The following is a 24,174-nucleotide window of genomic DNA, read 5'->3' as shown; positions in this document are numbered from 1 at the left end:
TTTGAAAGTGGGTTTGAAACTTTAATAATATAATCAAGATTAAATATTAACTCTCACTGAAAAGAAAACTGTATAATTATTTAAAGCCGAGTTTTATATTTTACGCATTTGACGACAGGAGAGAGAGCATAAACACAAGGGTGAAAACAGCTTGGAGTAGTTTTGGGACACCGAATAGTTGTCGAAAATAAGATTTTGTTGTGTCTGAAAACAAAGTTTTCAAACAATGTGTAACTTATGATCAGTTTTGACCTAAAGCATTGAGACATGAACGGAAGGATGCTTAGTGAACAGCTGAAATCAGGGTTGGCACAAGGATCTCCAAGTGAAATTCCCTCATATTTCCCTGATTTCCAGACAAGTTTTAGCATTTTTCCCTGACAAATTTTGAGATCTCAAGGGTAAGTAAAGACATAAGTTGACTCATAAAAATGTATTTCTAAACATGTGAGCAAAAACCTTAAGTATTAACATAACATGTTTTGTAACTGTTACGTCTGCCACAGATGGCCACTGCCAGGCACTCTACACTCAAGACACCCCTGTGTACCACGTAACATACACAAGCACTTGCAGGCGCAACCAAGAGGAAAACAACTCTTCAAAATAAACAGAACTTGCTAGAGACTAATGCGAACCTTTTTCTTCAGAGGTCGCCTCACAGACACAGGGAAAGTTGGAGTACTCTGCCCACCTCTGCCAGCTTTATAAGGCCAGCGCAGCAGCAGTACAGCCAGTTCCTCGCCGAGCTAGGACCAGCTCCGACGGACCTCACCAATGCTCTTAATGAATAGTCGTCTACATGTTATTTGTTTTATTTGTGTGCGTATAGTGATATTTCGAGAAGTGTAGTTCAGTTTCAATAACCGACATTATACTCAGTGTTCTACAATACTGAGTATTCCTCAGTGGCGATGAGTATAGTGGAAGGAACCGACAACCATCATAGTTGCGACAGCAGCACCTACAGAATGGCAACAGTTCTTTCAAGGACTTCTGCACCAGTTTTTGGAAACTCGGACACAACTGATCGCTGAAAACCGAAGCCTCCACCGCCCCGCGATGTCACCGCCGTTCCAGGCATTCAACGATGAAGTTGAAGAATGGGAAGCATACGAACTACGTCTCCAGCAACACTTCGCGATCCATCAAGTCACCCAAGAAGACAGGCAGCGTGCTTTTTTCTTGTCATGGAACCAATCGAAGATGTATGTCCTGCACACGAAACTACAGCCGCTGGATTCCGACTCCCTCACCTTCACCGCCAACTGTGCGACGTTAAATGCCTACTACAAACGCCGATATCATGTCCTCGCAGCCCGCATCAAGTTCTACCAATGCCGGAAGAAACCCGAGCAGACCTACCACCAGTGGGCCGCCGAACTGCAAGGTCTTGGCAGGAAATGTAAGTTTCACACACGTTTCCAAGGAATCAGATGCTGATGACATGGCACGCAGCACCGGACGCCGCTTTACGTCGCTTTCCGCCAGGGCGCCCTCAAGTTAGAAGACTTGTCCCTCGAGCAGGTCGTAGAACTAGCCTATAAGTATTAAAAGTTTATATGCCAACTAGCTCTGCAGATGAAGAAATTGATAAAATGTATGATGAGATAAAATAAATTATTCAGGTAGTGAAGGGAGACGAAAATTTAATAGTGATGGGTCACTGGAATTCGAGAGTAGTAAAAGGGAGAGAAGGAAATGTAGTAGGTGCATATGGATTGGGGATAAGAAATGAAAGATGAAGCCGTCTGGTAGTATTTTGCACAGAGCATACATTAATCATAGCTAACACTTGGTCAAGAATCATGAAAGAAGGTTGTATACATGGAAGAACCCTGGAGATACTAAAAGGTTTGATATATTATACAATGCTAAGACAGAGATTTAGGAACCAGGTTTTAAATTTTAAGACATTTCCAGGGGCAGATGAGGACTCTGACCACAATCTATTGGTTATGAACTGTAGATTAAAACTGAAGAAACTGCAAAAAGGTAGGAATTTAAGGAGATGGGACCTGGATAAACTGACTAAACCAGAGGTTGTACAGAGTTTCAGGGAGAGCATAAGGGAACAATTGACAGGAATGGGGGAAAGAAATACAGTAGAAGAAGAATGGGTAGCTCTGAGGGATGAAGTAGTGAAGGCAGCAGACGATCAAGTAGGTAAAAAGACGAAGGCTGGTAGAAATCATTGGGTAACAGAAGAAATATTGAATTTAATTGATGATGGCCGAAGTAGAGAGGATATAAAATGTAGCTGGCAATGGCAAGGAAAGTGTTTCTAAAGAAGAGAAATTTGTTAACATCGAGTATAGATTTAAGTGTCAGGAAGTTGTTTCTGAAAGTATTTGTATGGGGTGTAGCCATGTATGGAAGTGAAACATGGACAATAAATAGTTTGGACAGGAAGAGAATAGAGGCTTTCGAAATGTGGTGCTACAGAAGAATGCTGAAGATTAGATGGGTAGATCATTTGAATAGAATAGGGGAGAAGAGGAGTTTGTGGCAGAACTTGACAAGAAGAAGGGACCGGCTGGTAGGGCATGTTCTGAGGCATCAAGCGATCACAAATTTAGCATTGGAGGGCAGCGTGGAGGGTAAAAATCATATAGGCAGACCAAGAGATGAATACATTAAGCAGATTCAGAAGGATGTAGGTTGCAGTAAGTACTGGGAGATGATAAAGCTTGCACAGGATAGAGTAGCACAGAGAGCTGCATCAAACCAGTATCTGGACTGAAGACCACAACAACAACAACAACAACAACAACAACAACAACATCGTAAGTTCAAAATTTCTACAGCCGTCGATCATCGACTGGAATCCTGGACAGATGTAGCAGCAATCCATGACAACGCTACGACGGATGCCGAAGACATCGCTGCAATCCAGGGCCACGCCGCGCTCCTACCGGTGCTGCGGTCGGAGTACGCCTCCACAACAAGACGCCAAGTCGCACCATCCCGGCCGGAGCCAGAAGCCACTGAAGCAACAACACAACCAGCAACGTTGTCGTGGGGATCGTCTCCGCTTGCCCTCCTGCTCCACCTGCTATTCAACACATGATAGAGAAGATTGCCCAGACTGCTGGGCGCAATGCACACACTGTAGCAGGGAAGGCCATTTAGCGTCCATTTGTTGCGCAAAAACAACCACCTCCAGCAACCGCCAGCCCAGGCCATATCCAGACAGCTTGAACAACACCCCAATGGACATCAACCAGGTGGACAACTCCTCGACATAAAAATTTTTATAGACATCACTATCAATGACAAGCCTCTACATCTGCAAGTGGACACCGGCACAGCAGTATCCTTGACTAATTACACTTCATATGCCAACATTGGTTCACCACCCTTCTCTCCAGCCCTTAAGTGCCTACTGGCGTACAATAAGCAAGAGAGAGCTATCCTAGAACAATTCACGGCTCAAGTCAAGTACAAATCGTTCACCGTCCAGTCACGTTTCTGGTCGTCAACAATTCCTCCACAGCAGACTTATTCGGACTGGACGCCTTCCGCTTATTCGGATTTTCCATTGAAGACGATGTTCTCCTAGTGTCTCAGCACGTTCCTTTTCCTGAAGTTGATGCACTCTGTAATGAATTCCAGGACCTGTTTTCACCGGGCATAGGCTGCGCCAACGATTTTGAGGCCTCGCTCCAACTCTGTCCCGCCGCACGGCCCCGCTACTTCCTGGCACACCAGGTACCAGTGGCACTACAACAGCAGCTCAAAGAAGAACTCCAATGTCTTCAAGATGAAGGGGTTGTCCAGCCCGTGCGGTTCAGCTTGTGGTCCACGCCTTTAGTCATCGTGCAGAAGCCAGGTCGCCGCCTTCGCCTCTGCGGTGACAGTCTACGGTCAACCCACAGCTTCTCGTTGACAACTATCCCCTTCCACGACCGGAAGATCTTTTTCGCAAATTGGCAGGGGGCTTCTACTTTACCAAAATCGACCTAGCAGAAGCATATCTCCAAATTCCTCTTGATCTTTCCTCCCGACAATACACTGTTATAAATACTCCTTTCAGCCCCTTCCAACTAAACCGACTCATGTTTGGTTTAGCCAGTGCTCCTGCAATCTTTCAAAGATACCTTGAACAACTTCTCACTGATATCCCGGGCTGTATAAATTACTTAGATGACATAGTCGTCACGGGGTCCTCCTCCGAAGAGCACATAGCCAACCTCCGACTCCTCTTCCTCCGCCTTCGAACTGCAGGTCTGAAATGTAATATTTCTAAATGTTCACCACCTTCCATACCCTCAAAAAGCAGCTCCAATCCGCTGCATGTCTCATGCCTTACGATCCCAATCTTCCTTTGATACTTGCTACGGACGCCTCTGAGTATGGTGTGGGCACCGTCCTGTCTCACAAATTGCCGGATGGCACAGAGCGCCCCGTAGCATGCATCTCAAAAGCTCTCTCCACAGCACAAATCAAATATTTCCAAATCAAGAAAGAAGCACTTGCCATAGTTTTTGCCTGTTCCAAGTTCTATCCCTTTCTCTATGGCAAGTCCTTTCACATTATTACTGACCACAAACCACTCCTCTCTTTATTTGCACCTTCCACACAGTTACTGACCAAAACATCCCAATGTCTCCAGCGTTGGGCGTTGTTCCTATCCCAATTTCGCTACACCATGCATTTCCGTACCACCTCCCAGCGCACCAATGCGGACACCTTGTCGCATCTACCACAAGGTTCGGACCCTGCTTTTGATCAATTGGACCTCCTCGTTTTTCAGATTGATGACGACATCCAAGAGCGCCTGAAGGCATTTTCTGTTACAGCTGTCAAAGTAGCTGCAGCCACCGCAGCATATTCCCTCCTCAGAGTCGTCCGACTCTGCATTCTGCATGGTTGGCCATCCTCGCTGCCTCCTCAGGATCAACGCCACCTCCGGTTGTACTAATCTATCCGACACCAGCTTTTGGTGGTGGATGGTGGTCTCCTCCGCTTAGATTCAGCAGAACCGAGGGTCATCGTTCCGAGATCCCTGCAGCCAACGATCCTCCACATTCTACACCAAGGGCATTGGGGGATCATTCACTCAAAATCCCTCCCAAGAAGGCATGTTTTTTGGATCGGCCTCACGTCTGACATCGCAGAGATGGTGCGGCACTGTACCGTCTGTGCCCAACAATTGCCCCGTCCCCCCAAAAATTTCTTCCCTGGCCTATGCCGAACGGTCCCTGGGAACGCATCCACCTTGACTTCGCGGGACCATTTCTGGGCCACCAATGGCTCCTAGTCACTGATGCATTTTCCCATTCCTCATACGTCGTTCGGTGTTCAGCAATCACCACGCACATTACTTTATCAGCCCTCGCAAAAATATTTTGCTTGGAAGGATTACCGAAAGCCAGTCACGGACAATGGACCACAATTTCGGAGCCAGGAATTCCTCTCCTTTTGCACTGACAACGGCATCCAGCATCTTCATCTTCTTACCCCGCCCTTCCATCCCCAATCCAATGGGGAAGTGGAACGCCTGATCAGGACTTTCAAGACACAAATGCTTAAATATACCAAAGACCACTCCCTTGAAAATACTCTGACGCTATTCCTCAGTTCCTATCAAGCCACTCCGATAGGGGACAAAATCCCAGCAGAAGCACTCCACGGCCACCAACCCAGGACCCTCCTACATCTTCTCTTGCCCTCTTCAAGAATTCAGATTCCTCCTGGACAGTCGTGGTTCTTCCCTGGCTCCTTAGTCTGGACCTGAGGTTTTGGCACCAACACAGGTTGGCTGCCCGCCGTCATCCAGCGTTCCCGGGCTCGCCAACTTTTTGATGTCATCTTGGATGGCCACATAGTCCGTCACCATCAAAATCAATTGCGTCCTCGCTACCCTGTGCCACCTGCACCGCACCCTACGACACGGACCACCACCCCCCCTCTACAAACCAGTCCGGACCACCTACACAGACCCCTTCACTACTGCCGTCTCACTGTTTTACCTGGGTGACGTTTCAGGGCATCAGTCGCTGCCACCAGCACCACCAACACAGCAACCGCAGCCGACAGACCAGCTGCCCGGCCCCTCTTTGGCGCCTCCCCACCAGCCAAGGGCCACCGATGAAGACAAACCGATGCCACTGGTCCCACCCATGCCGCCATCACAACCAGTACGCCAGTCAGCCCGCATCGCAGGATGTACAGCACCATATTCTGCAAGAGGTAGCCTCCACAGGCTCCTCCAGGGAGCCGCAGCCACAGATCTCCACGACACAGCAGCTATCGATCTTTCGCACTGCTCCCCCCACGGAAGGGAGGTATGTTATGTCTGCCACAGATGGCCCCTGCCAGGCAGACTACACTCAAGACTCCCCTGTGTACCATATAACATACACAAGCACTTTCAGGCGCAACCAAGAGGAATACAACTCTTCAAAATAAACAGAACTTGCTTGAGACTAATGCGAACCTTTTTCTGCAGCGGTCGCATCACAGACACAGGGAATGTTGGAGTACTCTGCCAACCTCCGCCAGCTTTATAAGGCCAGCACAGCAGCAATACAGCCAGTTCCTCGCCGAGCTAGGATCAGCTCCAACGGACCTTACCGACGCTCTTAATGAATAGTCGTCTACATCTATTTTTTTTTCTTTGTGTGTGTATAGTGATATTTCGAGAAGTGTAGTTCAGTTTCAGTAAACGACATTATACTGAGTGTTCCACAATACTGAGTATTCTTTGGTGACGAACTGTTTTTAGATGGAGAAAGCTAGCCAAATGGTATAGACGTTTCATTAAGACCTCTGATGCTATTTTATTTCAATAAAGTGAAACACATTTGGTGTCAAAAATAAGCTTTTCGTTGGAGTCACTAGACAGATTTAAAATACCTTCGCTGCTTTCAGAAATAGCCTCAGAAAAAAGTAGGCCTCTTGAAAAAAATGTACAAGGTGGGGAAGAGCCGTGGAAACCAACACTATAGGTGTTATGTATTATTCTACAGGTACTGTGTGATTTTTCTTTCAAAAAACACGTGAGTACATAGCGTACAAACTGCAGTGACTGCCACAATTTTCTCCTTCTTATCGTCTATACTTTGTAATATATAAACTACTTTCAAAGTGCCAAATTTTATCAGACCAAATAAAATGCCTATAAAATGTCACACTGCACAATGTACCTGTCGTGAAACAGTCACAATTCCTGAAATCCATCGCCGGTGGCCTTTGGCCTGCTGAGGATTACCCCAGTCCTGGGTCCATGGATAAACCATGAAAATCAACCGCATTACACTATGCACAGAAAGACCCAGCCTGTGGGCAGATCGGTGAGACCAGATCCGACAGGCAGGGCCTACACATTAATAGGAAAGGATAAGCTTCAGATCGGCAGGCCAGATCCGTTAGAGATACTTGCAGAATGGCCTGTGGTTGTGGCTTGCCGTGAAGTCCACTCGTGTGGCCAGCTATCACACGTCACAGACATCATGTTGATGAAAATGAGACTGTGGTGATCACCCACGCAACAGATAACTTGCGCAAATACTCTGAGAATCAATAATAATGAGGATGAGTAGCAACTCACCGTAAAGATTATCACTGAACCACAGACAGGCACAAAGACAATGACACTCTCACAACTAAATTTTTGCCTACAGTCTTCGTCAGAAAACGAGTGCGCACACACAATCACCGAGACACAACTCACGGACACATGACCACTGTCTCCTGCTGCTGCATCAACAACCTCTAAGAATCAGATCCAAATACACCACTCCTCACACTTCCCTGCCTCTCGTCGCAGCTGCTAGACAAGCATCAAGTGGTGGTGGCAGCACTGACTGCAAGCTGTGGAGAGGGGTGGGAAGGGGAGAAACAGTAGGAATGAGGGTGTAGGGAACAGGTGCACGTACTCTGCTGCACCCAGCCAGGGATGAAGCATAACATCTCAGTAAACAGACAATTTAATACTACTGAGACAAAAACAAGACTTTTCCAGTTTTATTTTCTTTCAAATTTCCCTGATACATTTGAAATTCCCTGATTTTCAGAACTCGGGCAAACCCTGTGAAACACACATTTTATGAATTACTGAGGCAGGAAAGCAAACGGATCAAGGGACAGATTGCACTGGAAGACTACATTATATCTGCAACAAAAATGAAATGGATGTGGGCAGGACAAATGAATGGAAGGAAAGGAAGAGTTCTTTTTTTGGATTCCAAAAGACACGATAAGATTGAGACAGACATCTGAAGGTTATTATTATTATTATTATTATTATTATTATTATTACTACTACTACTACTACGACTACTAGGGAAGAACTATTTACACAAGTACACATTAAATGAATAAAATTACAAATCAAGAAATGAAATGGAATATTAAGTGCTATAGGTAACTGTAAATCAAATACATACCTAATTGCTCCCATGATTGCACCCAGTTTCCATGTCCAGAGTCTCTTAAACAAAGCACCCATTTGACACAGAAATCTAATATGTTTGTGACCAAAGGAATGGCCACGTCAAGGTTTTCCAATTTCACATCTATTGACTGTCTCAGCATATGATAAACTAATTTTACATTAAGCCTGTGCAAATTTAAAATGGAATCAACTGTACTCTTTTCTTTCTGAATATTTTCTCCTTCAGGGGGCAACAATTCATATAAAACACCAAGGAGCTTCAAGATCAAATCATAAAATGCACACTGAACAGGTGAAGTCCATATAGTTTGCCATTCTTGAGCTGACCAATTGGACCAGGCAGTAATCAGCTTTGAAAAGACAAAAGGTATTGAAGATATTGTAAATGCAACTGTGTTTCCGAATCTGCATGAGTGCTTGGAAGCTAACAAATCAATGAATTCTTTCAGTGCTAAATTACTGACACTGGGTATAGGTTGACCTTTAGCTGCTAATTCACAAAGTACTGATATGCATAGTTTTTCATCATTTTCAAATTTTGTTAGTTCAGTAAAATTGTTCATTGTATTTAGAACATCACTGAAATACAGATAATTCTGCAGCACATCCTTTTTTAAAACTGTCAGAAACAATTGTATATATTTTTGTAAAAATGGCATACATGTATATTCTATTTTTGTAAGTTTCACTGCTTCCACTGATATTTTTAAGGAATATATTAAGAAGTCGAGATTCTCTTTAACTGAGTTATTTGCTGCGAACATGTCTGATAACTTGTCAATTTTCAGTGCTGTATCTACAAGCACTTGTAGGTACTTGGCACCACAGCATGATAGGATGTTTATGCACAGCTTTCCTCTGTCCAACAGGGTAGCAAAGCTTAAGTTTGAGACTGCAGCTTCATTCAAGGTATCTCTTAATATCCAGTATGCAGAATAACAAGTATTCATTAATGCTTCATTACTAGAAATGCTGCTCTTCTCAACCAAAAATATAAATTCTGAAATGCTGAAAGCAGATGCTGTCTCCCCCTAAAAAAAACACCACACACGCCATTAGTAAAAAATGCATTCAAAACTTTAAGAAATAGGCAGAAAAGTAATTTCAAAACAATGATGCAGCTTAATCACAGAATGCTGGCTTTCACAGCCGGTACTTGTGCTAATACTAGTATTTGATTTATGGACATAAGGCTGGGGTCCAAAGCATAATTATCTGCCAAACAAGTTGTCTTCCACTGCTGGAGACATCATCAGAGGCTTTAACCATCACAAAACTTACGGTTTGGCTTGCGGAACCTGTTTGAGTTTGTGATAGTCATTAAAAAGCCTCTGATAATCTCTTTGGCAGTGGAAGATGAAATGATAGGCAGAGAATTATGTCTTGGACCACGGCCTTATGCTCATAAATCAGCAGCAATACCTGAAGCACCCTATCAGAAGACTAGTAATAATGATTAATAACAATGTATTATTAAATAAGATAACAGAAGAAAGATAAAAAGAACGGACATAACATGCTGATGCAGCATAAAATTATCCCAGACAATTTCTTGTGGACTGAGAAATCTAAAATGGTACCTTCTTTTGTAGAGTAGCAAAGATGGAATTCCTAATTTTTTAGGTACGTCAAATAAGGTTTTTCACTCTATAAGAGAAGGTCTTACTCATGAAATAGGCTACACAGCCAATCTGCTTCTATTGCTGTACGTGTTTTGCAAGGCGAAGACGAGGAAAGCACAAGAGTCAAGGTTAATGTCACTGCAATAAAGGCTACTACAGGTGATCATACTGTGAGCAGCACACCGTATTGATAACGCAGGCCAATGATGGAAAAACTTTTTTGCTGAAAATACCTTATTCTTATGTTTTTTTGGGTGGGAAATACAAATACGATACTTAAAAAACTGTATCACCCACCATTTCTTCACATTTTACAGCTAAATTAATTAAATTAAGTTATTTTTTAAAGAATTTAACAGTTTTTATATAGTTAAAATAATTTAAAAAGGAGGTGTAATGAATCTAGATGACGATGGTAGCACTGTTGAAAAACATTTGCTGGCAAAAAAAGTCAATTCTTTTTTGTGTTAACAGATGGTGTTTCATTTACTGTCAACCTAACCTCACTTTCCCGTTTCCCGTCCATGTGCTCAGTACAATGTCTAATTGGGGTTGTAAAAACTCTGCTGACAGTTTGTTATATTTGTGGTGAATCTGTGATTAAAAAATACCGAGGAAACATTACAGACTTTGAAACTTCCTGGCAGATTAAAACTGTGTGCCGGACCGAGACTCGAACTCGGGACCTTTGCCTTTCGCGGGCAAGTGCTCTACCAACCGAGCTACCCAAGCACGACTCACGCCCCGTCCTCACAGCTTTACTTCTGCCAGTACCTCGTCTCCTACCTTCCAAACTTTACAGAAGCTCTCCTGCTAAAGGCAAGGGTCCCGAGTTCGAGTCTCAGTATGGCACACAGTTTTAATCTGCCAGGAAGTTTCGTATCAGCGCACACTCTGCTGCAGAGTGAAAATCTCATTCTGGGCTACAGACTTTGCGAAAAAGGTTTATCTATCATACTTTGGATCTAAACTTGGTGATCAAGATCAATCTTGGGCGCTGCATATGGTATGTTATGTGTGTGTGTTGAAGATCTGAGAAAATGGTATAAAAGGAAAAAAAAGCCTTTAGATTTGCTGTTCCCATGATATGGAGGGAGCCAAAAAGTCATTCAGATGATTGCTACTTTTTCAGTGTTGATATTACTGGCCATACTTCGAAAAACAAAGAGGTAATAAGCTACCCTAACCTTCCGGCCGACATCCAACCAGTAAGGCATGGTGTAGATTTGCCGGTTCATGAACTACCAGATGATTTAAATTCTATTCCAACAGAAGTATTTTCTGATGTACAATCAGATTTACATGAACCAGATGACGACGAATTCTACTGTAATACAGAAAGTCTAGAACCCAAATTGTTTACACAGACCGAGCTTAATGATTTGGTTAGGGATCTGGGCTTAACGAAAGAAAACGCTGAATTGCTTGGCTCTAGATTAAAAGAAAAGAACTGATTGGCAGTTGGAACCAGAATATACATGTACAGAAAGAGAGAGAGAGCAGCAATTTTCCAAGTTTTTTCAACAAGAAGGTGATTTAGTGTACTGCTCAGACGTTTCCAGTCTGACTAATGAGTTTGGTATTGAATACAAAAAGGAAGACTGGAGGCCATTTATTAATTCCTCCAAAACTAGTTTTAAGGCTGTTTTATTACACAATGGTAATATTCTGTGCATATGAAAGAAAGCTATGAAAACTTAGTAGTAGTGCTAAATAAAATAGCTTATTCTGCTCATGGTTGGATGGTATGTGGCGATCTGAAAGTAACATGCATCCTCCTTGGTTAGCAAGGTGGCTTTGCCAAATTTCCATGTTTCTCGTGTATGGGACAGTAGGGCTAGGGATCAACACAGGTGCAGAAAGAACTGGCCTTTGAGGGAGTCTTTAAAGCCTGGTGAGAAGAACATTCTACACAAAAACCTTGTAGATTCAAAAGAAGTACTCCTACCACCTCTCCATATAAAGTCAGGCCTAATGAAATAGTTTGTAAAGGCTTTGCCTAAAGATGGACCATGTTTTAAGTATCTCTGCCAAAATTTTCCACACCTTTCAGAAACTAAACTAAAAGAAGGTGTCTTTGTTGGACCTGACCTTAGAAAATTGATGTTTGATGTTAACTTTGACCTTAAATGAGAAAGAAGCATGGGTATCATTCAAGCAAGTGCTTACAAAGTTCTTAGGACACGTAAAAGACCCAGAATATATTTCTATTATAGCTACAATGTTAAAGAAGTTTAAAACTTTACGATGTTTAATGAGCCTCAAAGTTCAGTTTTGGAACAGTCACCTTGATTACTTCCCGAACAATATGGGAGATGTTACTGAAGAGTAATGAGAGCGTTTTCACCAGGACATCAAAGTGATAGAAAAACACTACCAAGGCTGCTGGAACACCATCATGATAATGGGACTACTGTTGGTCACTTAACCGAGAAGTTCAGCAAGCGACTCATCGTAGAAACAGTTACACAAGAAGCTTCAAAGAAAAAAGAGAAAGAAAATACAAGCCAATTCCAGTTGACAAGTGAAACCTCCATTAACACATAGTTGTTTTAAGCAGCTTACTGTAAACACAAACCATGCTTATGTTGTAACAAAGCATTTCATTAATTTCCCTGTTTACTGTATAGCATAGGATTTTTATGCTATATAATAAAAAGCATATTGCTTGAAAGCTATGGGTGATACAAAAAAATAAGGCTAGATTTGGATTCAGCTCATAAAACTCTATAATGCTCAGCTATTAAAGTAAAAAAAAAGCTTTTCAAAAAATTTTTTTTGTTGGACTGTGTAATGGACTCTTTCTCAATGGCATTAAAAAAAAATTGTACTTTGGTTTTATTGGTTAGGAATCATCATTACTTTTAGAAGCAACTTCACTGCCTTTACCAATAATCAAACAAATGACCGTATGGGTTGTTGCACTCATCAACTCTTTAAAGCCTGGTTTACACTGGCACAAACACAAGAATGTGAATCAGCGAAAAAGAATTCCCTCTGGTGTAAACAGTATGTGAGCACGAGCAAATAGAATTTGGTTAATTTGGTCATGTTCATTTTGTATTTTCTAGTGTTCCGCTGCTTGTTGGTCTTTTAGCGAAGGAAGTTCGTGTCCTATCTGCTTCGGTACTATCTTCTCTACTTTTGTTGCTGACATGAGTTGTGTGCACAACTGAGTGGTCTGAAGATAATGTTACGTTTGTATTACAAAAATATAGATTTCATGAGTGATTCTGGGATCCAAGATTTTCACAGCACAAATGCGAAAGAAAAGAAATATGCCTGATAGAAAATAGCCAAAGTAGTCAAAGGACTAACTGGGCATGTGAAGAAGACCAATTCCTTAGATGCTTGCATTAGATGGGAACAGAGTAAATAAAAACAAGCTTTTTGCTTCTTTTTATTAAAAAGGAAAAGTACAATACATTTCTTAGAAGTAAATAAGTATGAATATGTACCTTTAGGCTAATTAAAATACATGGAAGACATAATCACTCTAGCTGTTTGTGATAGGCTGTATGTAATATTTCACTCCTTCAAGCACATTGCATATGTAGTTGCAGGCATCAGAAACTATATGAAATATAGCAGTTATTGAAATGCAAAACGATCACAAACTTAAATGTCTCCCACTGCTAATAGCTGGAGTGTAAACACTAGCCCTTCTTTAAGTTATGTTAATCACTGACAACCAGTGTTCTGATTCCACGTTGTCTTCTAATCCAACATTTGTAATGAAGTTTTGTGAGAATGCTAAGGAAAGCTGGAGCTTCAGTTCACTGTTACGTCTATCTTACTTCTTGTTCACGTAAAAATTCAGACATGTAAATTCTACTTATTTACGCTGTTTCGCTTACTTAATCAAAAAAGATGTATTCTCAATGCAAAGCAATGCTCTCTGAATATCAAAGTTTTGCATTGTAGCTCTAACTAATCAGTGTTGTATCTCATGTTCCAAGAAACAATACTGCAACATTCATACACAATGCTTGTTATCTACGTTTTCTTCTGCTCCCTTAAAGAAAATGCTTCTTCAAACACAAGTAAATAACAGTAAACACCTGAATTGTCCACAAGTGCTCGCTCACCTGTATTCTCTTCCATTTCCTCTGGTTTGAACCAGACTTAATTACAATAGTCAAACAATGGAAAATCCAGGATGGAATGTAACAATATTGAGAAGGAAAGTTGCTACTCACCACATAGTGGAGTTGCTGAGTCACAGATAATCACAACACAAAGACTTCCACAATTAAAGCTTTTGGCCATTGTCCTTCGTCAACAATAGACACACACATGTGCATGCACACTTATTCACACAAATGTAGCTCACACACACAACTGTAGTTACAGGCAACTGAAACCACATTGCAAGCAGCAGCACCAGGGCATGGGCCTAGCCACCCATGGTGGTCGTATCTGCAGTGATGAGCAGTCCCTCCTGAAATATACTGAGGGTCTCACTGAAGCCTTCACCGACCGTAATTATCCCCCCAACTTTGTAAAAAAAAAAATCTCCCATGCCTTATCTTTCCAGCCTGCCACCATCTCCCGAAGTCCCACCGTTCGCCCACAGAGCAGCATTCCCCTCGTAACTCAGTACCACACATGACTCTGCCAGGGTTTCGATTACCACTCATCATGCCCTGAAGTGAGAAATGTCCTGCCCACTATCCTTGCCACCCATCACACCTACACAACATACTCATACATCATTACACAACCCCTGCTCCCAATCCCTCACCTCATGGCTCATACCCCTGTAATAGACCATGATGCAAGACCTGTCCCATACATACTCCCACCTCCAACTACTCCAAATGGCTCTAAGCACTATGAGACTTAACATCTGAGGTCATCAGTCCTTTATACTTAGAACTACTTAAACCTGACTAACCTAAGGACAACACACACATCCATGCCCGAGGCAGGATTTGAACCTGCAACCATAGCAGCAGTGTGGTTCTGGACTGAAGCGCCTAGAGCCGCTCGGTCACTGCAGCTGGCCCAACTACTCCAGTCTGATCACTAATATAACCTATCCCATCAAAGGCAGGGCTACCTATGAAACCAGTCATGTGGTTTACACATTAAGCTGCAACCACTGTGCTGCTTTCTGTGTAGGAATGACAACGATCAAGCTGTCTGTCCACATGAATGGCCACCGAAAAATTGTGACCAAGAAACAAGTGGGCCACTGTGTTGCTGAACACACTGCCAAACATGATATTCTCCATTTCAATGACTGCTTCACAGTCTGTGGCATATGGATCCTTACCACCAACACCTGAACTGCGCAGGTGGGAACTTTCCGTGCAATACATCCTACGTTCCTGTAACCCTCCTGGCCTCAACCTTTGTTAGTCACTGTCCTCACCCATCCAGTACCTTCCCTGTTCCCATTCCAGCACTACACAGCCGTCATTCCACCACCAGACCAAGTCTTTTTATTTCTCTCCCCGCCCTCCGTCTAACCTGCAGCACTTCACTGTCTGCCACCCACACCATAGTATCAGTATCCCTCCCCCCTCCCCCCCCCCCCCCAGCCTCCTCCTTACACCCACCCAGTCATCACTCCCGTCAAGCATTGGTGCTGCTGCTCACAGTGTGGTTTCAGTTGCCTGAAACTGCAGTCATGTGAGTGAGTTGAGTTTGCTTGAGTGTGTGTGTGTGTGTGTGTGTGTGTGTGTGTGTGTGTGTGTGTGTGTGTGTGTGTGTGCGCGCGCGCGCGCGCACATGCGCGTGTATGTTGATGAAGGCCAATGTTCGAAAGCTTAGTTGTGGAAGTCTTTCTTGTGCCTAACTGCGACTCAAAAGCTCCAAATGTTGTCTTAATTACAATAGGACAGCCATGACTGATTCAACTATATAACAAGACAAAGTGAAGCGTGGGGTTTGTAAATGTTAAGAATGCAGAAGAGAAACACCACACCACCATTCAATATTCAATATTACAGCAGTGAGGTAGAAAATGGATTTTTTTGAATGATCACAATTTCTGTAAGTTGTTAATCATTAGCATCGGGATTTCAATTATAAGTCATATTTTTCCCCTGAACTTTGTAGTAAATTTTGCAACAATTTATCCATAATCTTTAATACTGTAATACCACTAAACACCGCAGCTGCGTGAAGGGAAGTGTAGACAATGACACTAGAGAAATACTGTTATTTGTGAAGACCAGTCCATCTTGAAATGTGCAATCTTCAAGGACTGGTGTGAGATTATGGTGTCTTGCAGCACCCCAATGGAGAAGCTGAAGAATGCACATTTCAGATAGTGCTGGGGGAAGTGCACAACACATCCATTTCCAGATGAATCTACTTTGAGAAAAACTATTTATTTGTGCGTTACAAGGTGGGCTCAATAATATACGAATTAGTGCTGTTGACCAAAAGGTCTGGGTTTCCATAGATGAAACCACCAATGTGGTTGGACATTATGTTGCAAATGATGGTTGGTATCATGTAAATTGGCAGACATGGAGGTATGTTCCCGCTCGTGTGAAGCTCTCGGGAAAGTAAACAGCTCAACAACTCCTTTTGTCTGGCAATTCTATGAAGCTACTATGGCCGGATGTTGTGAACAGACAAGGTTTTGCTGCTAATAAGAGATGGTGCTTCATTCATGGCTAAAGCAGCCATGGGGCTTCAGATGCTCTACCTCAGTATGGTGTACATCACTTGCCTCATGCAAGCATAATACAGAGTTGCAGGAGAGATGCGATCAAGGTTCCCTGATGTGGACAAATTAATTTCCTATGGCAAGAAAACCTATATGACCGTTCTGATACAGGTGCAGAATGTCAAGGAACAACCACCTTCACTGCTCCTCCACCCCTCAGCCTGTTCTTACACAACAGGGTTCTTGGCTTAATGTTGCTGAGTATTACAGCATCAACTAGTCCAAAATAAAAACAATCTTTTGATTGGTTTTTTAGATAGTTTCATGTTTCGTGGATCGTTTTGCACATTAAATCATAATGAGGAGAACAAGTCATTTTACATTGCCATCACAAATTATTTTATAATATGGCTTTTTTCCATTTGTTTTTAAATTTTATTTTACTGTCTGTCAGACATTTTATATCACCAGGTAATTGATCAAAACTTTTTGTTGCATCATCATGCACCCCTTTTTGTGCTAAAGACAACCTTGGGAGTAATGAATGCCATTTTTCATTCCAGTTCTGTAACTATGTATATCACTGTTCCTTTTGGACTGTATTGGATTATTTACAACAAACTTCAATAGGAAATAAATGTCCAGTGAAGTAGTAGTCAGGATGCCCAACTTCTTAAACAGACGGCTAGAAGATTATGATGCCTGGGTACCACATAATATTCTTACATCATGTTTTTGAGCAATGAAGACATTCTTTCTTAAGATGAGTTACCCCAGAACATTATTCCATATGACATTACTGAATGAAAATATGCTAAATATGTCAATTTACTGATTTGCCTCTCCCCAAGATTTTCAAATTATTTTCAGTTCAAATGTGGTTAAGCTGAGTTGTTTTATAAGTTCCAAAATGTGCTTTTTCCAGTTTAATCTCTCATCAATACAGACACCAAAGAATTTTGAATCTCCTGCCCTATTTATTATTTCCTAGCAATGTGTTAACACTTATCATTGGTGTAGAACCCCTACAGGTGCAGAATTAAAAATGTTGTCTCTTTATAAAATTGAGAGTGAGGCCATTGCAAAAAATCAGTCAATGATACTTTTAAGAACTTTATTTCCCATTTCTTCTGATTCTGTGTGTATGTTTGGATTGATTACAGTACTAGTGTCATCTGCAAAAAGAACTAATTCTGTTTGTTGTAAATTAGATAAAAGATCTCTTACATACATGATGAACAATAGTGGACCTAAGACTGAGTCTTGCGGAACCCCATATGTGATAACTCCCCAGTCTGACTCAGGAACCAGGACTATACTGGTTGAATTACCAGGTACAACTTTCTGCATTCTTTTGGTTAGATATGACATTATCCACTGGTTGGCTATAACATTCATCCCATAAAACTTCAATTTATCTAGGATTATATTGTGATTCACTCAGATAAATGCCTTGGATAGGTCACAGGAAATACAAACCAGCAATACACTCCTGGAAATTGAAATAAGAACACCGTGAATTCATTGTCCCAGGAAGGGGAAACTTTATTGACACATTCCTGGGGTCAGATACATCACATGATCACACTGACAGAACCACAGGCACATAGACACAGGCAACAGAGCATGCACAATGTCGGCACTAGTACAGTGTATATCCACCTTTCGCAGCAATGCAGGCTGCTATTCTCCCATGGAGACGATCGTAGAGATGCTGGATGTAGTCCTGTGGAACGGCTTGCCATGCCATTTCCACCTGGCGCCTCAGTTGGACCAGCGTTCGTGCTGGACGTGCAGACCGCGTGAGACGACGCTTCATCCAGTCCCAAACATGCTCAATGGGGGACAGATCCGGAGATCTTGCTGGCCAGGGTAGTTGACTTACAACTTCTAGAGCACGTTGGGTGGCACAGGATACATGCGGACGTGCATTGTCCTGTTGGAACAGCAAGTTCCCTTGCCGGTCTAGGAATGGTAGAACGATGGGTTCGATGACGGTTTGGATGTACCGTGCACTATTCAGTGTCCCCTCGACGATCACCTGTGGTGTACGGCCAGTGTAGGAGATCGCTCCCCACACCATGATGCCGGGTGTTGGCCCTGTGTGCCTCGGTCGTATGCAGTCCTGATTGTGGCGCTCACCTGCACGGCGCCAAACACACATACGACCATCATTGGCACCAAGGCAGAAGCGACTCTCATCGCTGAAGACGACACGTCTCCATTCGTCCCTCCATTCACGCCTGTCGCGACACCACTGGAGGCGGGCTGCACGATGTTGGGGCGTGAGCGGAAGACGGCCTAACGGTGTGCGGGACCGTAGCCCAGCTTCATGGAGACTGTTGCGAATGGTCCTCGCCGATACCCCAGGAGCAACAGTGTCCCTAATTTGCTGGGAAGTGGCGGTGGGTCCCCTACGGCACTGCGTAGGATCCTACGGTCTTGGCGTGCATCCGTGCGTCGCTGCGGTCCGGTCCCAGGTCGACGGGCACGTGCACCTTCCGCCAACCACTGGCGACAACATCGATGTACTGTGGAGACCTCACGCCCCACGTGTTGAGCAATTCGGCGGTACGTCCACCCGGCCTCCCGCATGCCCACTATACGCCCTCGCTCAAAGTCCGTCAACTGCACATACGGTTCATGTCCACGCTGTCGCGGCATGCTACCAGTGTTAAAGACTGCGATGGAGCTCAGTATGCCACGGCAAACTGGCTGACACTGACGGCGGCGGTGCACAAATGCTGCGCAGCTAGCGCCATTCGACGGCCAACACCGCGGTTCCTGGTGTGTCCGCTGTGCCGTGCGTGTGATCATTGCTTGTACAGCCCTCTCGCAGTGTCCGGAGCAAGTACGGTGGGTCTGACACACCGGTGTCAATGTGTTCTTTTTTCCATTTCCAGGAGTGTATTTTGTTGTTTAATGCTTGTAAAATATGGTGAGTGATCATGTAAATGGCATTATCAGCTAAGCAACTCTTTTGAAACCCAAACTGTGATTTGCTGAGGATATTATTGTTGCTAAGTTGTCAGCAGTGAAAGAGGTTGGTTGTTATTGCCATCTCTCACATTACCTTTCTTAAAGAGGGGTTTAACAATGGCATAGTTCAGTCTCTCTCGAAATTGCCTTGAGACAGTGACGTATCACATATTTCAGATAAGACTGGGCTTATTATATGGGAACAAAGTTTTAGTACTCTATTGGATATACAATCAAAACCAGATGAGCTTTCCTTATTGAGAGAATGTATAATTTCCTTAATTTCAGAAGGAGATGTTGGTGATACATTCATGTAACTGAATTTGATGAGAGTTACTTTTTCCACATACTTCTGTCATTTTTCTCTTTAACTGTTCCTCCCTCTGCTTTCTATTATATTTATGAAATGCTTATTAAATATACTACCGGTGACACATCATTGTGAGCCTGATAGTGATTAATCAAGTTCTGACTGTGAAAGAGGTCTTCACAGATACCTTGACTAGAAGCTTGGCCTACAAAAAATTGCCAACTTTTCAGTGGTATCAAGTATCATCACATGACTGGGAGCTGTTGGTACTCAGCTGTGTGATACCATGGATATTGTGCAACATGTGTAGACTGAATTGTGTCAATATCATGGTTGCGTGGCTGACAAAGTGAACAACAAAATGCAAGGTGTTCTCCAGTGAAATTCTGGATATTCTACAATGTGAAAAATTAGTGAGTGTCTTTCTGGGAATGCTACAACACTTAAAGACAATGGACCAAAGTTGGTGTGCAGTGACCTTGCTGCCTTCAAATATGGTCCTGTGATGCAGAGAGCTTTCATAGGCATAAAATTATCCTCAGTGCCAACCGTAGATCTTTGAAAATAATACATGTTGGATCTCCTTTAGCCCTGAATAATGCATGAACTCAATGCAGAACGGACTCAAGTTTTTGGAAGTTTTCTGCAGAAATATTGAGCAATGTTGCTTCTACAGCTGCCCATAATTGAAAAAATGTTGCCGGTGCAGGATTGTGTGCACAAACTGACCACTCAATTATGCATGCCCCATAAATTTTTAACAGAATTCATGTCCGGTGATGTGGGTGGCCAAATCATGCGTGGGAATTATCCAGAATGTTCCTCACACCAATCAAGAACAACTGTCGCCCGCTGACATGTTAAATTGTTGTTTGGGAACACAAAGTCCATGAATGGTTGCAAATGTTCCCCAAGTAGCCACACACAACCATTTCCAGTCAATGATCAGTTCAATTGGACCAGAGAACCCAATCCATTCCATGTAAATACAGCCCATACCATTATGAAGCTGCAACTAGCTTGCACATTGCCTTGTTGAAACCTGGGTCCATGGCTTCATGGGGTCTGCACCACACTCAAACCCTGCGACCAGCTATTTTTCTGTAAGTCATCAGTTTCCTGACTGGTTTGATGCGACCCGCAATAAATTCCTCTCCTGTGCCAGCCTCTTCATCTCAGAGTAGCACTTGCAACTTAAGTCCTTAATTATATTCCAATATACATTATTCAAATTATTAATTTATATTATATTATTAATTAATTAACATTATATACAATCTCAGCTTTCCTCTACAGTTTTTACTCTCTTTAGCTGCCTACAACACCCAAGAAGTTATTCCTTAATGTCTTAACAGACATCCTCCCATCCTGTCCCTTCTTCTTGTCAGTGTTTTCCATACAATCCATTCCTCATCAATTCTGTGGAGAACCTCATCATTGCATACCCTACCAGGCCATCAATTTTCAAAATTATGCTGTAGCACCACAACTCAAATGCTTCGATTCTCTTCTGTTCCAGTTTTCCCACACTCCAAGTTTCATTACTTACAATGCTGGGCTCCAAACGCATATTCTCAGAAATTTCTTCCACAAATTAAGACCTATTTTTGATACAATAGACTTATTTTGGCCAGAAACATCCTTTCTGCCAGTGCTAGTCTGCTTTTTATGTCCTTGCTCTGTCTATCATGGGTTATTTTGCCGCCTAGGTAGCAGAATTCCTTAGCTTCATCTACTAAGTGATCATCAGTCCTGATGTTAAGGTTCTTGCTGTTCTCGTCTCTGCTACTCCTCTTACTTTCACCTTTCTTCGAATTACTCTCGATCCATATTCTGTACTCAGACTGTTCATTCCATTCAGCATATACTGCAATTTTTCATTTTCACTGACGATAGCAATGTCACCAGCAAATCTTATCACTGATATCCTTTCACACTGAATTTTAATTCCATTCTTGCACTCTTTATTTTCGTCATTGCTTCTTCCATGTACAGAATGAACATTAGGGGCAGATGACTACATCACATCCCTGTATTACACATTTTTTAATCCGAGCACTTATTTCTTTGTCTTCAACTCATTTTTCACTCTTGGCTCTCGTACATATTGTATATTACCCACCCTTCTCAATAGTTTACCCCTATTTTTCTCAGAATTTCGAATATTTTTCATCATTTCACATTGTCGAACACCTTTTCCAGGTTGACAAATCCTATGAATGTGTCTTAATTTTTCCTTAGTCTTGCTTACATTATCAACTACATTGTATTCCTGAATTTCCCTAAACTTTGTTGTACTTCTTTCTTTCATCAGTCAATTGAAGTATTTCTTCGTTACCCACAGTTTCTCCGCAGTTACCTCCTTTGTACCTATGTTTTTCTTTCCAACTTCTGTGACTGTCCTTTTCAGAGATACTGCAGTATCTATAGCCTTAGAGAACTTTAAGTGTGTATCTTTACATTTCCATATCCGACTTCTTTCGCTTTGATCCTGTGTGACTGGTCTCTGAGTCTATGTGTGCTCCTGGGTATGCCTTACAATCCAGTATCTGATTTCAGAATCTCTGCCTAACCATGATTTAATCCAACTGAAATCTTCCCATATCTACTTGCGTTTTCCAAGTATGCCTCCTCCTCTTGTGATTCTTGAGCAGAGTATTTGCTATTACTAGCTGACATTTATTGTAGAACTCAATTAGTCTTTCTCCTCTCTCACCTCTCTCATTACAAGTGCCAAGCCCATATTCTCCTATTAAACCTTTTTTTTTACTCCTTCCCCCAGTAACACATTTTAGTCCCTAATGACTATTAGACATTCATCTCCAACAATGTAGGAAAAGATAGATTGCTACTTACCGTAAAGAAGACACGTTAAGTTGTGGACAGGCACAATTAAAAGACACCTACACAATGCTTTCGGCTACAACCTTCACAAGAAAAAGAACCCCCCCCCCCCCACACACACACACACACACACACACAAAAGAAAGCACACCTCACACACATGATCACCAACTATGGCAGGTCAGGCCAGATACAACTATCACATGGGATGGCAGCAGCAATCTGGAGGTGGCAGGGAAGGCGAAGGTATAGTAGTGTATGACGCGAAAGGGGGGGGGAAGGGGGAACCACTGAGGAATGCTCTCTGGCAGAGATTGCAGGGGCTCAAATGCCAACAGGCGCAGCATCAGGTGGCTGTGGAAAAAATGAGCGGAAAGGAGCAGGGTGGGGAAAGATGGGCGAATGCTTTGCCAGAGGGTCGCAAACAAAGAGGCTGAGAGATGAGAGTGGAGAAAAGATGGTAGGACAGAGGGTGTGGAAACTGTTGGGTGGAGAGCGTTGGGACATTATGTTACCATAAATTTAGGCTGGCATAATTTTGGGCTGGAGAATGTCTTCTAAGGATAACTCCCATCTACGAAGTTCGAAAAAGTTGGTGGAGGGGAAGATCCAGATGGCTCAGGTAGTGAAGCAGCCATTGAAATCAAGCAAGTTATGCTCAGCTGCATGTTGTGCCACACGGTGGTCTACTTTGCTCTTAACAACCCACACACTACTAACATTTCCCCTTTGCTACCACCTCCAGATTGCTGCTGCCATCACACATGATTGTTGCATTCTGGCATGAGCTACCAAAGTTGGTGGTCTTGTGTGTGTGTGTGTGTGTGTGTGTGTGTGGATAGCAACTAAAAAGACGCAGACACTCAAGACACAGCCTTGCCAGACCCCATTCTCCCGAACTTGGGAGGAACTATGGGAAGAACCAACTTGCACATGGAAGGAACAAAGCAACAGAAAATTTTGAAAAATCTGGAGTGGGCCCCTAAGACCCCACCCACAAAGCGTGGTGAGGATGTGATGTCGCCACGTCGTATCTTACGCCTTCCACATGTCAAAAAGGAAGGTAACCAGATGTTGACGACAGCCAAAAGCCGTGCAGATGGCAGACTCCAAGCAGACCAGATTATTGGTGGCAGAGTGGGCCTTACGGAACTCACCCTGGGACAGAGCCAGAAGGAACCAAGACTCAAGTAGCCAACTCAACATCCGGCTGACCACACGTTCAAGCAACTTGCACCTAACGTTGGTGAGGCTAATAGGGCAGTAGCTGTCCACCTCCAGGGGGTTCTTGCCAGGCTTCATCAATGGGATGATAATACTTTCCCGCCATTGAGAGGGGAACTCGCCCTCAAGCCAGATACGGTTGAAAAGGTTGAGGAGGTATCGCTGGCAG

General features: G+C 43.0%; 1 protein-coding gene across 1 annotated transcript in view; it reads right to left on the bottom strand.

The window, feature by feature from the left end:
* The window catches only part of LOC126484112 (uncharacterized), a 273,492-nt gene that overhangs the window by 193,720 nt on the left and 55,598 nt on the right, over positions 1 to 24,174 (bottom strand). The window contains exon 4 of the mRNA XM_050107490.1: positions 8,394 to 9,432. Coding sequence (XP_049963447.1) covers positions 8,394 to 9,432 — 1,039 coding nt within the window. The remainder of the gene's footprint in view (positions 1 to 8,393; positions 9,433 to 24,174) is intronic.

Source organism: Schistocerca serialis, chromosome 6 (assembly GCF_023864345.2).
Source record: "Schistocerca serialis cubense isolate TAMUIC-IGC-003099 chromosome 6, iqSchSeri2.2, whole genome shotgun sequence".
Taxonomy (NCBI): domain Eukaryota; kingdom Metazoa; phylum Arthropoda; class Insecta; order Orthoptera; family Acrididae; genus Schistocerca; species Schistocerca serialis.
Note: the sequence above shows the minus strand (reverse complement) of the source record. Positions and strands in the feature narration are given on the sequence as shown.